This window comes from Calypte anna, chromosome 3 (assembly GCF_003957555.1).
Source record: "Calypte anna isolate BGI_N300 chromosome 3, bCalAnn1_v1.p, whole genome shotgun sequence".
In the NCBI taxonomy this organism is placed as follows: Eukaryota; Metazoa; Chordata; class Aves; order Apodiformes; family Trochilidae; genus Calypte; species Calypte anna.
The window spans coordinates 14,879,245-14,897,497 of record NC_044246.1 but is presented as its reverse complement, the minus strand read 5'-3'; the positions used below and the strand labels follow the sequence as shown (position 1 = coordinate 14,897,497).

At 33.1% G+C, this 18,253-nt stretch overlaps 1 protein-coding gene across 1 annotated transcript in view; it reads right to left on the bottom strand.

The window, feature by feature from the left end:
- DNAH8 (dynein axonemal heavy chain 8) overlaps positions 1-18,253 on the bottom strand; it is a 121,003-nt gene that overhangs the window by 40,443 nt on the left and 62,307 nt on the right. Inside the window, exons 50-64 of the mRNA XM_030446786.1 lie at positions 17,681-17,922; positions 17,459-17,599; positions 15,684-15,921; positions 14,534-14,676; positions 12,250-12,384; positions 9,541-9,663; positions 7,827-8,040; positions 7,230-7,339; positions 6,521-6,684; positions 4,998-5,190; positions 4,445-4,567; positions 2,645-2,775; positions 2,155-2,308; positions 1,547-1,711; positions 379-605 (exon numbers count right to left, since the gene is read on the bottom strand). Coding sequence (XP_030302646.1) covers positions 379-605; positions 1,547-1,711; positions 2,155-2,308; positions 2,645-2,775; positions 4,445-4,567; positions 4,998-5,190; positions 6,521-6,684; positions 7,230-7,339; positions 7,827-8,040; positions 9,541-9,663; positions 12,250-12,384; positions 14,534-14,676; positions 15,684-15,921; positions 17,459-17,599; positions 17,681-17,922 — 2,503 coding nt within the window. The remainder of the gene's footprint in view (positions 1-378; positions 606-1,546; positions 1,712-2,154; positions 2,309-2,644; positions 2,776-4,444; positions 4,568-4,997; positions 5,191-6,520; positions 6,685-7,229; positions 7,340-7,826; positions 8,041-9,540; positions 9,664-12,249; positions 12,385-14,533; positions 14,677-15,683; positions 15,922-17,458; positions 17,600-17,680; positions 17,923-18,253) is intronic.

Sequence of the window (18,253 nt, the reverse complement as noted above, 5' to 3'; positions counted from 1 at the left end):
ACAATGTATTGGCAACATCAGCTTCTTTCCTTGTTTGCTATCTACAGCCATTTGCTTACTTCCAACGAACCAGCTTACACAAATCAAGTCTTTAATTCAGTCAAATCTAATTTCCTCAAAAAGCAACCACATTTCCAATTGCATTGATTTTGTACACATAAGCAAAGTAAAAGAATGTTGAATAATGGGAATGAAGATAATCAATTTGCAACACAATAGTAATTACTATTTATGGCCTTTGCCTATACTGATAGAGGAGTTTTATTTTTGTATTAGCCTTAGGAAGGCACTTTTTGATTCATGTAACACTATGAGTGCACAACACACTACCAGTAGCAATATTTTGGGATTAACTATTCAACTCATACAAAATATTACCTTTGAAAATAATTCTCACAGCTTTCTGAAACTATATCATGAAAGACACCCATGGTTTCCACTACTTGTGTTTTAACTGGTGCAGGGCAGACCATATTAAATTCTGAAAGAAAATAACTGGCTACAGCTACAAGAGCTTCCCTGGGCCATCGACTGAACCAATCCATGGTGCACCCAGATATGAGACCAGGAAATTTCAAAGATCGTGCACGGAACTTTTCTCCAACCTAAAGAGAGTAAATGTTAATTAACAACATGATGCTTAATCAGGTTGATCAAATTTCTATATAAACAACCAAATACTCTGGCTTTTTTCTTGTTAATTTTCTACTTAGAACACCCTGCACAGTTTTTTTTCTTTGTATAAGCATTTTGCTACGTTTCTAAGATCCAATATTTTATGAAATTTAAAGAATTTCCTGACAAATATAAATATTTCATAAAATTTTCACATTTCAATTACTTTACTATAGTTTATATTTAACTTTTATTTTCAAGTAACAAGCAAGAATTTTAAAAAGATGCATTTTATTATTTGTATGATGAAAAAATATGCCAGGAAGAAAAAATAACAGCTACTTTAAAACAATAAAATCTACCTTAACATGTAAGTCATGAAAAGCTATGAAAATTAAGGTTGAGTGATTACAGCAATCAAGAGGGAATACATAGTGGTCTGAAAAAAATTATTTAGTTATTGCTAAGGATTTCTAAGCTGGAATGATTTTGGAAAGTAGTTGGTGAGTGTACATGCATATAACATCATTATCTAACAATCTAGTTTTAAAAAAATTACAATAAAATCTAATTTGATTGAAGAAAATGGCCCAAGCCTTTCTCAGAAACAACAACAATAAAAATATATTTGTTAAGCATCATTGTATTGTTGTTTGTATAGATTGTTTCAGTGTTCTAATTTATGCTATTCAAGTATATGGAATATATATATGTAAGGAATATATAACTAAGGAATTGTTTAATTTTTAAGCAATTTGCTTTTAAGTTTTGAGACCTGAGATTATTTTTGTTATCTCAGCAGTTATAACCAGACTTGAGGTTTTTTGTAAATCTTTAAATCATAAAATATAAACCTTGAATAGTTTTGGCACACCTTGCAGGATAATTTGCTAATGATAGTAAGGAAGACAGATACAAAGAAACAACTTACTGGAGAAAAGCAGAGGACAACATGCAAGTTCTTCTTTGCCCGTGTTAAAAAATACTCATAAAGATTATCAAAAGTTGGAGGACATCGAGGCATTTCCTTTTTCATCACAGGTACTAATAATTGGGTGATTTCATCCAATTCATCACGAGGAAATAAATTGGAAATCTTTGTAAAATTAAAATTGATTAGAAAATAAATTGCATGGATGCAATTATTAGAGAGTTATACATATTTTTATGTTTACATCTCTATCTATCTCTGTATATATATAGATTAGACAGAATGAAAAACAGATTTGTCCCTGATTTAGACTTCATGTAACTCCATTAAAGACTAGGAAGTCTTTGGAAGATTGGAAAGATCCTGACTGACCAGTGAATCCTGATTTGAAAAAGGCTACTGAAACATCCATCATAGATCCTTTTCTTTTCACAATTTACACTGAAACAGTGGAACTCCATACCAAGGGCACTCTTTCTCTTACAATTTGAGAAATGTTAGAGTTAATCATTATTGATTCTATACTTTATTACCAAAATATATAGAAAAATACCAAATTCTGAACTTTCCAGCTTGTAAGGTACATTGCCTGTCACGTGAGACCTTACCTCTCCTGAAGACAAGAGGTTATTAATATATTCCAGAAATGACTCCTCTTTTATTTCATTGTCAGTGAAAATAAAAGTGATGCCTTGTCCTTCTGCTCCAGCTGTTCTATACAACAATTTTAAATCATCTGACAGGTTGGTTACATTATAGGATCTAGAAGACATAAGAAACCTCACTTGTTGATTCAAATCAACTCAGATCTGACTGCTTTCAGATGATAATGTTTTAGAAGTGATAGGGCAAACATTCTTTGTAAACACACCCATTTTGGCTCAGGAATAGCTAACACATGGTCCAGCATTTTGAGCTCAAACTTAATCCAGTGTTATATACAAACAAGAGTAGAACTGTTGTTTTGCACTTTTTGGAATCCTAACAAAAGAGCAACAACAACAGATAAACAACAAAACAGATAAAAGATAAATTTATGACTAGGTAAAGAGAAAGCAATAGCATAAACTGGATGTATACATTTCTTGCATTTCTTACCTTGTTAAAGTGATCTGAAATATTTTATAGCCAGCAATAAAGGAGGCCAACCGTGAAAGACTTTGTTTTCCAGAGCCACCAACTCCAACAAGTAAAGCATTTCCATTTGCTGTCCGAATTATCCGGGAAATCTATATAGGGTAAAATAGAAGAAACACTCATTAATAAATTTAAAAAAAAAATGTTAATTAGCAAAATGAAAATATTATGCTCTAAACTTTATTTAATAGAGTACAATGTAAAGATTATTAAAAGGACACCTGCAGAAAAAATTTCCTCTCAAATGAACACTTACACTTTCTTTATAAATTCTGTAAGCTAATGAAAAAGCTGCACCAAAGAATATAGGATGGTTATAATTAGTTACACATAGGATTTAAATACATAGAAGGAAGATGTTCTGAGACTCATTTTATGTTAAGAAACATCATGAGTGTCTTTAAAAATATCAATGTAAACCTTTAACTAGAAAAATAAACATACTTCATTTCTAATTTTAAGGGTCTGAAAGACGTGGACACATTTAAACTATCAGTGTTCTCTTCTGTTTTATCTACCTTCTACATTCCCTTGAGATAGTTTCCTTTACAAATCTCCCAGATAGAAAAGTTAGATTACAAATTCACTATTTTATTGCTTTTATACACATCTACTGTATATAGATCACATGTTTCCTGGCTTTATTACATGTTAGTGCATTATTCCTTTTAGATGCTACAGTTTGTTTTGCTCCCCAGGTAAATTATGCTCAAAATGCACAAGACTGACACCTACCACAAGTATTTCAATGCTATTCAGTTTTGCCTTCAAAGAAATTTTGGCTTTACACACAAATCCCTTTGATCCTATCCTGGTAATTTAAATCTGGACTTCTATTTTAATATAGTTATAACAGTGGGTAAATTTCTTGTCACCAGAGGGAGAGAAGGGCCCTCTTCTGGTATGTCTATATATATCTATATCCAGATATTTTGGTTAACACTTGAAAACGGAAATTGAGTTTCAGAGACTTTCAAGGTCTTCTGAAATTCACCTAGCATCACATAAAATGCATTTTAAAATGAAATTCTTCTGTTTAAATGCAAAGTAAACAAAATAATTTACTTCACCTGAGAAGAACACAATATCTTCTGTTTTGATTTCACTGTAGCTTCCAAATGTCTTCCCGTAAGCAAATCATCAAGTTTAAGTAATAAAACTAACACAACTTCTTAAATTTAAGGCACAGTGTTTCAACCACAAATCTCACGCTTGTGAGCTGAATCTTTCCCTCCTGAGCTGGATACTGACCAGATTAATTCTTTCTGTCTATTGTCCTTTCTGAGTAGGATTCAACTGATTGTAAAGTGAGACTTTTCTCTACCCTGCACACTGATCCTACTGCAGTCCTAATTTGTATTTATTTTCATGTCTTTCATCCACTCAGATGCTATCTTACATTGTTTTGGTCACTTGTTAGGTTTGAACCTCTTGAAGTGTTCTTTGAATTCTTCTTGATAACAAATAATTTTATATACATGATATAAATGTGCCTCTGTATGACCAGACCTTTCCCACTGAGGGAAATCATACCTCTGAATACACAAAAGCTTAAACAAATATATAAAGGATATTTATTGTGAAACATGTAAACAGGTAAAAGAACTGTGCCTATTTCCTACTTCTTGAAAATTACTAGGAAAAGATGGAAAATTTGGGAAAAAGAGTAGCTTTTCAAATTGTGCCCTCTAAGCACAGATTGCTTAAATCAGAAAAAATGTTGTGAGAATTAAATTAATAAAAAAGTACCAAATTGCAAACCTTAACAAGATGTGTCATTGCATCCTTAAAAAACACCAAATCAAGAAATGATCCTCTAATATATTCATTGTATTGTCTCTGATACATTTGCAATTTTTCACAAAGAAATTCAAAGCTTGGGATCTGAAAATAAATAAATGAATAAAGCAATCAATAACAATACTAGTGTAACCCTTCAGAATTTAAAACTGCACTGACATGTTTTCACAAACTTCAATTTGGGTATCGGCCACGGGTACTGAGATTTTCTTGCTAATTCACTGTAGTGATTTTAGTTGGGTTTAAAGTAGAATTTTTCTGCTAATGGTGGAAAAAAAAGGAGCAAGAAGAATATAAGTGAATAAACTACATTTATATGGCATTATTAACTTAAAAATCAGGTAATCAAATAATTTATTGCATATCAACCAGATAAAACTAGATATGTTCCCCAAAATGTGGTAAATATTCAACAAAACTTTCTGAAATAAATAATAACACTTTTAGTATATAAAGTACATAATAATTAAAGGAAAACTTTGGTGCCTAGTATTTTAAGCATAAAATGAAATACCTTCTCATAAACTTTTGGTTGTTCAAACACAAAATCTTCTGGTTCATCACCAGTTGGTTCAGGCATGTCCCGTAAAAAATCTACAAAATATGGTTCATCTTGGAGAATTTCTGTTAATCCTGGACCCACGGATTCCTCAATTGCTTTAGCAAGAGCTTTATCAAACCAGTCTATCTCTTCGGGAGTAATAAATCTAAAAGGCATGGATTAGTACAATTAAAAAAAAAAAAAAAAAAAATTTACAGTTATGTAGGGACAAAATCAGATAATTCAGCAAAAAAATAATCTTGTAACATTTCAAAGAAAAATACATATTAGGCAATAGTCACAGAAATGGATTAGGTAACATCCAGAGATGCCAATCACATAGAATGTAAAACAAAAACAATTTGACTTCCCAGCTTTTACCTACAACTAGGCAATGACAGATCACTATTTTCTCAGATGAAAACAGGTTAATTTCCCAAATAACCACTGCTAAGCGACAGTTATCATCTTTCAACTAGCATCAGAAATAGCATAATTTATGGTGTTATGGTACTGCCTATGAAACTCCAGTGAGGCAAGGAAGAGTGAAAGATATAATATGTCACTAAAAGCTGACTTCATTCTCAATCCCTCTTACATCAATATCCATAATTAACAGAGTGATACACATTTAGAGGGGGGGAAAGAAGCAATCCAGATTGAAATAAAGGACAGTGTGCAAACAAAAGTAATACTGAGTACATTTCAGTTTTTAAACAGTTCCATTGATAGGTTCAAAATGGTTTTAATGCAGCTAAAGATCTTTGACTATTGTGATTATCCAGGGCTGTGATTATCTGAGAAGCAACCAACAAGGACACCCAGTAGTAACTGGTAAACATAATAGACAAAAACCACCTCGACTCCAGAAAAAGGGAATGCCAACTGTCAATTGTTTGTCAATGTCAAACTACATGGGGGGCAGGGGAAAAAAAAAAAGCTTACTTTTTTCCTTTTTCAGTGATACATCTGAGAGGAAAATAGGACAAAGATGAAAAAGCTGTACTGTAGAATTGTGGCACAGAGACAACCTAGATAGACATCTTTAATACATAGAACTCACAGCTGTATCTGTTTTATAAATAATATTTTAAGGGAGATTTAGAGGATACTGGCCATTTTTTAATAATAGGCACATGATGCTTTGTTTCTCTAAGGAGATAAAAGAAATATTAAATTATTCTCTGTGTATAAATTTAGGATACAGTACAATTCTGTATTTTACTGTGCAACTGGCTAAGTGTAGCCCAAGATAAGTGAAAAACATTGTAGGTTAGAACATAGAATATGTGTATATTCTCCATCCAATTACTGGTCTAACCTATCTGCAAGTAGCATGAGATTTCTTAGGATAATACTCCAATGTATGTAAAATAAGGCAAACTTTTTTCATATTGTCCAATAAGATTGATCATATTAGCAAATTTATAGATACATGAGCCTAATTGAAGTGAACAGATAAACTCACTAAATATAAAATGCTGTAATTATTGTACCTGTCAGAAATTACTCTGCTACATTCATGCTTAAAAAGCGTTAGGAGGACCGTGCTGCTGTCACATTCTTCTGCCTTTATATTTAACATTCCTTGCCAAATTCTGGAAAGGTCTCGAAGGTTGAAGATATAGTGAAATTTAGATGGTGTTGGCAGCATCTTTGTCTGAAGAAAAATATAATTAATATTCAAAATCAGTAACATTTAGAAGGAATAAAGAATAATATAATTTATAAATTAATAATTAATAACGCATACAAAATATTAAAATAACAAAACTACTCTATTCACACATAATACTGTGGGCAAGCCCTAAGAGGGCATCAAAAAGATCTCATTTCTTTGGAAGCAGAATCTAGCACTAAATGCAAAGCCCCAAATCTTATAACATGTAACTATTTTGTATGTTGCACAGGGTTTTATAAGTTAAAATTATAATTTATAAAGAATTTCATTCCCTAGTCCTTAGCTAGAGTGATTAAAGCTTTCGGTAACATAATGCTGTATTTCTGATATTTCCATTCACCTGTCTTTCTTTTATACTGAAATCTGGTATTTTTTTCAGATTGTACACTCATAACTTTTTTAGCCAATTCATCTGCTTTTGTTTTTAAGTTGCTATAGACATGCTCTTGAAGAATATATGTGGAAATTGAAGTAATATGGACTCTTCAGAATGGTGGTGATAAAACTCTCCCTGTAATTTATACCTTTGTCCACTGCCACAATATTCTGCCTGTTGGGACCAATTTCTCTACCATATCACATACTTCAGGGCTGAAATTTCTACATGATTGAAAGTATCCACAACCAATAACACCTGAAAAAATAAAATGCAATACACAATTAATCTAAAGTTGTAGGATATAATAAGGTAGATTGTGAGAAGATATGCAAGTACTTGTTTACAACACTGTTTTTAAATTATTGATAAACTAATTTTGTCTCTCTCTTGTCCATGGCTTTTCTGAACTGGTGTAGAAACAACTGACAGCAACTTTTGGCTTTTAACAATATTCTGTATTGACAAAGTTAACAAAATTGAGGACTACTGCAACAGAGAGCATTTCAGACAGCACAGAGGTGGAACAGTAACTGTAATAGTAATAACTGTGCTCACAATCTTCCAGGAAATACCATTATTTTTTATTAACTATTTTACTTTTCAAAAGTTAGAAAGAAATGCATTTAATGGGGCTAATTTCTCTTCCATGGCACTATTTTTAATAAAGCAAGAGAGAGAACATTTCTACATTATAAGTCAATTATGAAAAAAATAATTATATTAAAACAAGAGAAAGAAGTACCAAAAATTTTGTCTATGGATGCATTGGATGGCAAGGTGCAATTAAATACAGAAAACTGTCTTTTTAAACGCTGGGGAATATCATTACGGCCTCCTCCAGGATGTATCATTGCTGCTACAAATTGTACATCTACAATTGTAGTGAAGTCTCCAGGTTTATCCAAGCTGTACATTCCTTTCATTTCCATCATCTGGCGAACTATTTCATTCGTTACCTGTAATTTTATGAAACTTGTACAAATTAGAAAATCAAACAAGAAAAAAAAGAAAATATACCTTTATAATTTAATTTCTTCTTGTAACTCAACTACTAATTTCTAGAGAGAGGTTTTAACTTAAATTTAAGCACAGATTAAACTCTCCTCCTTCGTCATATGGGAGATCTTGGTTTATGTGATTTCAATCAGCAGGAAAATTCTTTCCGAGCTGTACTACACATAATATCAACAAGATGTGTTTGTATTCCTTGTAGCTAACTAAAGTAAAGGCAATGAACTGGGAAAAAAAAAAGGTTTGTTCCATATTTTGCTGCTGGAAATTCAGATGCTCAAACTACACTTTTCAGTTCTTCCTTGGGCTCCTTTGAAGCAAAATACCTAATTGTTTTTTGCAACACAAAGCTTTTTATTCTGAAAAGGTTCTTCACTCACCATTCCACTCTACAGCACCTGTATGGATCAAGAAGCATCAGAATTTGCCCCCACACCAACTACTCCAGCAATATTCAGCAAGTCTTACGTGCTCACATACCCCAAAACAAAGCCACATGATATGCATCAAGGTCCTTCCAAAATGGAGATCCTTCCTATTATTCATCACTCCCTTGGTCTCTGAGGGCTTTTCCTCAAACACACCAATGTATACTCTAGACTATGGTCAAGCAGGACAGTGTTGTGGGTTATTCAGAACCGGTTTTAACTTTTAAAAGAAATTAAAAGTTCTCTCAAGTGAGAACAAATCATACAAACCAAAGAACTGAGATATATTAGCTTTTAAGTAGAAGGCAAGGTTCCCACTTCAGAGACACTAAAAACACATACTTGACTTTTGAGAAAGAACTGCTTTCCTAAGTGGAGACCTTATTCAGTCTACACACTGACTTACAACTCTACTGCCCCAGCTCACTCTCACAGCCAGACCTACCATATCACCAGCTCTGTGCTATTATCGCCCTTAACCCAGACTGTGAGCCTCACAGCAGCCAGAGAACTTGAGCATTCAAAACTGCAGAGGCCCCAGGTTTCCCTTTTGTTATTTACTCTGATCAAATTTAAAAAATATAACAGTAAGCATAGTTGGTCTTCATGTTAGAACAGGCATTCCAGACCTAGCATCCTGGCTATTGTTAGACACAGACTTACTTTCTCCAAGGTACCAAATTTTCATTTTGCAGAGTGTTTGTTTACTGGTGTTTCTCAAATGAATGTAAATCTTGAATGAATGCAGTACAGTAATACTTTCTTTCATCTTACATAAAAGTGCAAACAATGGAAGATATGACACCATTCTTACATGTCCTTTCAGTACATCTAATTTGCTGAGTTTTTCTTCATCAATGCACCATAATCAGATGGTCCATAACAGAATTATTAGAAAGTAAATCCAATAATTAACAGTTTCTTTAATTACTGGGGAAGTCTACTGATTCTCAGGTGCATTAAAAAAAGAGTGCAGCAATTTGAGAATAAGGTATGTTTGTTAAAAAAACAGCTTACCTGATCTCCCCATTCATTGATAACTGGCATGTTGATATCATCAATAAAAACAGTCATTTTTCTGCCTCCAGGAGGTCCATACGTACTGCCAACACGTTTGTCCACATAACTCTCTATTGTCCTCTAAAAATTAAAGAAAGTTTTTGTTTTGCATCTAAAGCAATAATATTTAATATATCATTAAGAATTGTGTTACTTACTGCTTTCTACTACAACACTTATCCAGTGATTTTTTTTTACTAGTTTCATCTTTGAGTCATCATTGCAGAACCTTCTACTTCTGTTCATTATACTCATTCCTGTGCAATTCCCTAGAATTAGGATCATGCCCTGCAACTCATCTCTGGCTACAGGAGAAGTGTTTAAAAAAATTTTCATACTTGGAAATCCTTATTTCATTATCAGCGATAATAATAACTGACTTTAAGTCTCCAAATGAAAATGAGATTAATTTTAGCATGATGCATTATCTCTGTGTGAAAGATTATATCTTCTTAACTGTATTTCAGTCTTGAAAAGTCAAGATTAATGTAAGAGAAACTGCTACAAGAAAAGAAAAATAAACAGATCAGAAGTTGTCAATTTTGTTGCTTTTTTTTTTCTCTTGCTCCAGAAATAAGTAAGAGACAGTGGGAAGATATAGTACACACAATTTGAGAAATGAAGGATTAATCAAATTTAAGAGGTTGTAAACAAGCTAGAGTATCACAAGCAGAATCAGTATTTTCATTTACTACAGCATGATTTTTATATATATCTGACTTAGAAATGCACTTAAGATTGTCTCCCTTCCAAAAGCTATTTCTGAAGAGGAATGGAATCTGATTTCAGAGAGTGTCTTGCACTGTCTGAACATTATGATTGCTTTGGATTTCCCCAAAATATATTTGCTGTATTCATATTTGCAGTAGAGCTGCAGACCATACAGAGGCAACTAAGATTCCTTTTGCAGCTGTCTTGTAAGCTAAATAATTCAGTCTTTTAACATTTAGGTGGCAATCTTGAAGACTGAGCTTTCAACTAAATAAGAAGCAGGCTGCAACAGACAGATCAGAAATCAGTAGTTATTGAAATAAATCTTCAAAGACCTAGAACTCCACAGTCTATCTAAAGGTACTGGGAACATAAACAATGGCAGAAAAATTACCTTACAATATGGGAAGGGATTATTTAAAAATCCGTCACAATATTTTCCTTAGACAAATAATTTCTTTAGTTTTACAAGTGTGTTATCCTGTATAAGTAGAGTGGCATGTGTTGTCATAAGAATAGAAGTATTAATAGCACTTTGGAAGGAGAAAAGAGATACAAGTTTTGTCCAATGCTTTTGTCCTATGTTTCCAAAACAGAAAATAAATAGCTGCATATTCCAAGATAAACATTAGTAGAGCACTGTAAGAATTAATGTGTCATTTTGGAGATATGTGATAAAGGTGAAAAAGAGAAACCGTTGAGAAAGAAATTGATTACATAAGAACCTAACAACTTTTTAGCACATCTAACATATCTAAAATCACCCAGAACTCCAAATATCTTCAGAGTTTTGACTCAAAATTAAAAAGTTCTTTTGAATGGGGCTTTTGCAAGTGTTTAGAAGCATTTAAATTGTTTTTCCCTCTTGGAAATCAGAGCTATGTATTCAGCTACCTAGCTGAAAGGACAGAGTGTATCTTTTGAGGCATTACAGTACTGCAGCAAAGACAAGACACAGTAAGATCTTTTCACAGAGTCTCTATACCAGAGATGAAGTCTGGGTTTGGTTTCCAAGACAGTAATATTCTAGGGATCCACAATACACTAAGTAGAGGATGCTGATACAGAGACACTGACTGTTCAAATAATCTTGCATGCATCAAAGGATGCCTGTCTTATTCTTTCCCACAGCTTGATATAAACCATGGCCAAAGACCTTTTGCCTAAAAAAAACAGCTCAGCAGGTGTATGGAGTTTGTAATATTGGCTCCACAAGCCGATTTTTTAGTCAGGAAATATTTCAAGCAGATTATGTTCTACTATTGCGGAACTGTCATCATGGATTAATTGCTTTGAAGAGGTAATGAAGCCAATTCAAATTACAGGATCATGCTCTAGCAAATCAGTAGAACTGAATCATAACACAGTGGTAAAAAGAATCCTTTCAATCATTTGGAAAAAAAATTATAGAATTTTTTTCTACTTATATGGATCTTTTCAAGCAATTACACCAGGAAAGTTAATCTCTACAAAACAGACATGTTACAGGACCTTAAAGATTACATTTCTGATGCTGCCACTCATGAGCTGAAGAAAAATTAGGACTATCTCTAAGTTGAAGTCTGCCTTCTACGTAATAAAAAATAAAGTTATAAACTAGAGAATCAGGAAAAAACTGAAGAATTTTTATCAAAAATTTTTCATTTTCATTTTCAATTTTCATTTCATTTTCATTAACTAAAACGAAATGGAAAGATCTTCAGCAGAAAATGGATGCCTGGAACTCTATAATGAAAAAGAACATAGTAATTATGAATATATGAATATGTGAGTCACTATATTCTGATCTGCAGAAGTTATTTTTTATGGAATTTTCTGACATGTTTAAGTGGCCTAGAGGAAAAAGATCCTTTAGATTTTATGCCTAAATAATTTTTTTGTCATCAGAATTAAGTACACTTTAAATACTTAGCAAGGAAACTTTATGCAAAAATTGCTTAAAAGCTATGTTTTTACCTGAAACATAAAGGGTTCCGTGGCAGATGAAAAGTTTACACATTTTGACAAATGTTCTTCTGGGTTATATTTCCTCACATATGCTTTAATCATAACTGTCTTTGCAGTCCCCTGTTCTCCTATGAGCAAAACAGCCTGCAACAGACATTTAAATCACTTATGTAGCATCAAAACTTAAACATGGATAACAGAACTATGTTGGAGAAAAGGATCAATCCTTCTGCTTCTGAATGATAGATTATTCTGGTAGGCTTTTCCCATGTTTCCATTTGCAGTGACACAGTATGTGTTTTTCATCCCAGCCAGATTCTCCAAGACAAATTATTTAAAGAGTCAAAAGAGAAAGGATAAAGTAACCATGTACTAGAGGTTTTTCTTCCGGTTGCCTAAATTATTACACTTCAACACAGCAGTCTCTTGTAGTGACCCTAAAACTATCTTAACAATGGAAAGTCACCTGCCATGGAATTTGAATATAAAATGTATACAATTTGCTTTTGCTGTAAGTATCCTTTGTGACACATTTGTAACAGGACAGTTCCTTCCTCCCAGCACTGTCCTTAAAGCAACAATACAGTATAGCTGAGATTTAGCTTTATCTGCTATCAAGCATATTTCTAAAGAGAAAATCTAAAGGCCTGTAGCAGTATGATGTAATGATAATTACAAACAAGAATAAAAGATACTGAACTACACTGTACAGAAGTCTTAATTGTCCCAGAAATATTTGTCGTTATGGTAAATCCTAGTAAAGGTAGGAAACAATGAAACACATAAAAGACTGTTGCTTTCCACCTCTGGAAATACAGTCTGTTAGAAATCTCTTATATTTTTGTAAATTTTCTGAATAAGCAAAATTTTTTCTCTAAGCTGATTGTGTGAGGAGACACAAAAAATTGATTTGCAGTGAGTATTGTACTGCTCATGTTCCCTGTTAGACAGTCCAGTGAAGTGGTAGAAGAAGAAGCAATTTAAGAAATTCTGAAATTTGTTTTACCTTTCACTCACAAAAGGTACTGAAAACTACTCCTACCTAGTAGAAATTAAGGAAAAACCCTTGTTTTCAAAGCTGGCAGTTATTCTTCAACTTTCCTCACGAGAACATCATCACTCCTTTAAAGACTACTCATTCCTATTCACTCATTCTCCTAAGTTCGAATTTTAAGGATGTTACTTGAGTTCCCCAGCCTAATTGTGCTCCCATAAACTGATTTAGCAAGAAAGGCCTTCTGGATCCTTAGTGTCCATGTGTCCATATTTTTCAGAACTGGAGTCAAACTTGACCTGTGCTTCTTGTCCTGAATTTCATCAACCAGCTGATATGGATCTGTTTGATTCTTTCTCTAAACATCAATGGAAGATGAGACAATTTTTTCAGAATACTCAACTAGATGACTGCTGTTGTAAGGGCCTTTAAATCACTTAGCCAAGGTATTAAGCTTTGATGAGATTTTGACCAATGATGTTCACAGAATGGTCAGGAAATCTTAGAATTTTTCTCAAACTTAGCTTCCCTTTACTGATTGTTTTGTTATTGGGAACAAACTCCCTTTTGATCAGAATATAGATGTTCTCTATCCCTATCACTGCAGTATTTACTTCAGCAGCATTCAGTGCTTCTAATATGTCACTTTTGGCTTTTGCAACTCATGCTATCTTATTAGTACGGCCTCACTATGTATATATTTCTACTTTTCACAGCATTTTTATGCTGCTCTGCTCTTCCTCTTTTTGAAAACAGGCCTGTATCAGCTTTAATAACTGTTGTTTAACGTGGCTTGATTCAAAGCAACGATACCAGATTCTACTATATTGGTTAAAATTGTGTGAGCTTTCATTCCTTTTCTAAAGTCATGGTTACTGCTACGAGAGGGAAAAAAAACCTGAGTAAAAGCTAGGAATTTCAAGTTTTTAGTGAACTTGTAAAAGTCTTGTTTGTTTGTTTCCCTATTCAAGAAATCACAACTGAGAAAAATTGATACAGTGTGAAGACTAAGAACAAGATTCTACATCTGCCTCTGAGAAAAATAATAGAATGGTGGACTTAAACTTCTATGACCACATTTTTTTTACAAAAAGGATATTTTGAACATTACACCTATGCACTAAAATAAGTATGAAGAGTTCATGTTAAGAAAACAGATCAATAAAAACAACGATCCACTTGGCGAGCAACAACTAGAGACAGAGAATATAAAGGATTGCAACTTCCAGTTTTTCTGTAACTGGTTTCTGTTTATTTCATATAGTAAGCATATACTTAAGTAAGTAATTGTGTACTTACTTTCTGTTGTTTTGCTATTGTGTTAATCAAAAACTGAGTTCTGACATTGTCCACATTTGGAACTAGAATAGATGCATAGTCTGGGACACTGTCTGTTGGATAAACATATTCCTGAACTCTTTTACTCCAGTGCTCCCAGTCACCTGAAATAAAAAAAACAAACAAAAAAACAAAATTAAAGAAAAAAACCTCACACACAATATTTTGATACTATTCAACTGTCCAAAACCCCGCGAAATTAAAAAAGTTTAAATCCTAGATGTTACTAAGGAAGATAAAACGGGATAAATTTTCTCAAATGTAGCTAAAACACATGTAAACAATGGCATAATTAGTACTGACTGCTGTATAGTCTACAATCCTAATAAAGTATAGATACATTTAAGAAATATCTATGAGATATATAAATTAAAACTCAAAAGAATGTTTACTTAGACACTCATTCTCACACAGCTGGTGAAGAATTACAGAACATGAGAAGTTCTGTAACTTCTGTGTGCATGTACACATAGCATTGCTGGCAAAAAAGATCTGAATTTGGATACAAGAGAAGTACATGTACTTATTCTGAAAGAACAGTTAAATCTTTTTTGAAATTGGTTGTGTGCATGTTATTTAAACTAAAAATTCCTTGTCGAAAGTATCATACCATCCAAAACATCAATATTCACTGTATTCAAAATATCACACTATTCCTAGTTTTCTAAACTGTATGATTTATTACAGACTACCAGACAAGGGTAAATAATTGTTATTAAGTAGAGCTGAAGTTAGACGATATTTTAAAAACAAAAAATACAAGCTCTGAGAATTAAATATAAATTAATATTCATTTAGATTAAACCAGCCCAAAAATATTAATTAAATATTATAGGATGGTTAAACTAGTACAAAAGGAAATCTGTAACATTGAAATTAAAACCAGAAGAAATACAGAAATGTTTCCATAAGCACTCTATCCCTTGTTTCTGATATCTTACTTCCAAGAGGGACTGTACACAGAATCTGTGTAATTACTGTACTGCCATCAAAAAATATCTGCTCATATGACTGTATAATAAAGAATAAGGGAATTATTTTAAAATTCAAAAAAGCTACACTCAGTTTTAAAATGCCAAGACAAAAAAGTATTTCAGTCCTTTTTCCTTACCGTGTTCATTAACATAAAACTCATACATCGTTTCATTGGTGCCAGGGGAAATTTGTGGTAAGTCTAATTCGTTATCATGAGCTCTAATAAAAGCTTCAAGTTTATCTCTATTGTCCAACTCCAGAATAGCACCTAGGCTCCACATTATTGCAAAGCTGAACAATTTATGCAGATGATGTGTACTTGATAAAGTACCTTCTTCCTTTGATGGAATCAAACCCTCCAGAAGATTGATAGACTGAAAGATTTTGAAATATCACACATTAAAAAAAATAATAATCACTTTTTAAACATATATGCACATGCTTTTTATCTATACAAACTTTAAAATCACAATTTCAAAACAATACAGGCTATCAAATACTATAGACTTCAGAACTGCAAAACCCAAGAAAAGAGATTAAAGATACCCATGTGAAACTGGATAAAATTTTCAAAATACTCAAATCATATGATCATCAGCTATCCTTTTAAATTATACCTGTATAAAAAGTGTCACTTAAAAGCTAGGTTATCAGAACAGCTTTCTAATAGATTTTATAATATCTAGTGTGATATTCAGAATTTCAGAAGGAGGTGTGGCCCAGCCACTTCTTTCCATCTTTAAGCATACGTCCTGGTCTTACTGGCACATAATCACTGTGGTCCCAAGTCAGCTGGGAGCTCGGAGGACTAGGCTGAGTATAAGCTTATATACTTTGTGTCAGTGTTTGTATTAATTTTGTTATTTCATTAAATTTGTTCACATTTCAGCCCAATGGGTTTCTCTCCTCTACATGATTCACCTTCTTGGCTGGGGAGAGGTCACCAAGTGAGAGAGGAAACTGCTTCAGTGTAGCCCTGGGTACAGGCTAAATAAAGACAGCATGGAAGAATTTTCAGCACCTGCCTAATGTAAATACCTTCATTTTAGTCAATTATTGCATCTATCACATTAACTTCCACTTTGTGTTTAAAAAATAGATTAAAATATCTTATTTTATGATGGTTTCACCTTATCTGTAAGGAATCAGACTCCAGATTCTAGAATTCCAGTAACTTTTTGTCTACAATTCTGTGATGTCCAGATGTTTGACTGTCCTAGATCACATCACTCATATTCCCTTTCTATACAAGGCAGTGCCAAGAAAATTGTTTCAAAATACGCCTTTTTTAAAGAAGCAGATTTTTCAGTTAGCTCTTGGAATGGGTATTTTCATGCTGTCTTGGATCTCAGACATGGAGTGTGAAGTAATGCAGCCTCCAGAACACACACTGTTAGAATACTTGTCATTACTTTAAAATGCAGTTTAAAAAAATTAATCAGTCTGATGGATAGAAAGGGACAGGTAAAAATTACTACATAGACCTTGGAAGAGCTGACTGATACAGCTATTGCATCTCGATATAAAAAGATAATTATTCTTCACTCTTTCAGCTGATCTACCCTACCAACAGAGTACGACTGACACTTAACATCACTTTTTTTGGTATCGAAAGAGATGGTGTAAGACCACTAGCTTAGAAAACTTACACTTTTGAAAACATACTGAAACGTGCAAATTTCAGTCAACAGAAGACTAAGCTAAATATGAAGGGATAAAAAGAAATAAAATTCTCTCTTGCACATCTCTACCATTTTCTCTTATATTGCTTAAGAAACAAATACCGGGTTCAGGCTTTCTTAGGAAAATATCTTTTCAAATTAAATTTTATTGGTATCAAATTTCTCTTTGCTACCTTAGCACAGTTAGTACAATCAGTCAATTAAAACAGACCTTCGCAGTACATTTTACCTGCATAATGTAGTTACATTCCAAAAGCTCCATTTTTGGAATAAGGTTTACTTTCATATATGTGTATGCTGGTTCAAATATTCTATCATACAAACTTTGTAAAACTTCAGCTTCTTGAGCAGGACGTTTTTTCAGCCAGGCCTAAAAAAAACCCACAATATTTTTCTGCATAAAATCTTCAAGAAGGGGAAGTTAGCAGTAGTCAGCAATTATAAATCTTACTTGCAATATTGGTTTCCAGCTGAGGGCAGAAGAACTGATGTAGACCATACCCATCCGAGAAACTGTTGCTGGAGAGGCATTCTCAATGTTGTGGACTTCAAACAACAGTTTACATGTAGGAGCCATAGGGATTCGATCTCCATTTGCCAGAGTGAGGGTCTTATTATCATCCAGCACTGAATTTAGATTCTCAATCCAGATTGCATCTACAGGACCATCTAAAATCAGAAACACATTTTCACCTGGAAAATAACCAAGAGAGATATAGTTCATATTACCATGGTGAAAAGCAAGAAAATACATTCACAAAGGAACTTTATTATAAATATATATAATGTATAAAATTATATACATACTGCATAAATTGCAAACTTAGTTTAAGGAATGATTTTGAAACAATTTGAAGTTAACAAGGACAAAAATTTATCTTTATAATCCTGAATATCTGTGATATTATCTTGTCTGGCTGCCAGACAGGCAGCATGCCACTCTCACTTCCCCTTCTTAACAGGACAGAGGGAGAAAATAGGGTGAAAATACCTGTGGGTTGAGGTAGAGTCAGGCAGGTCACTT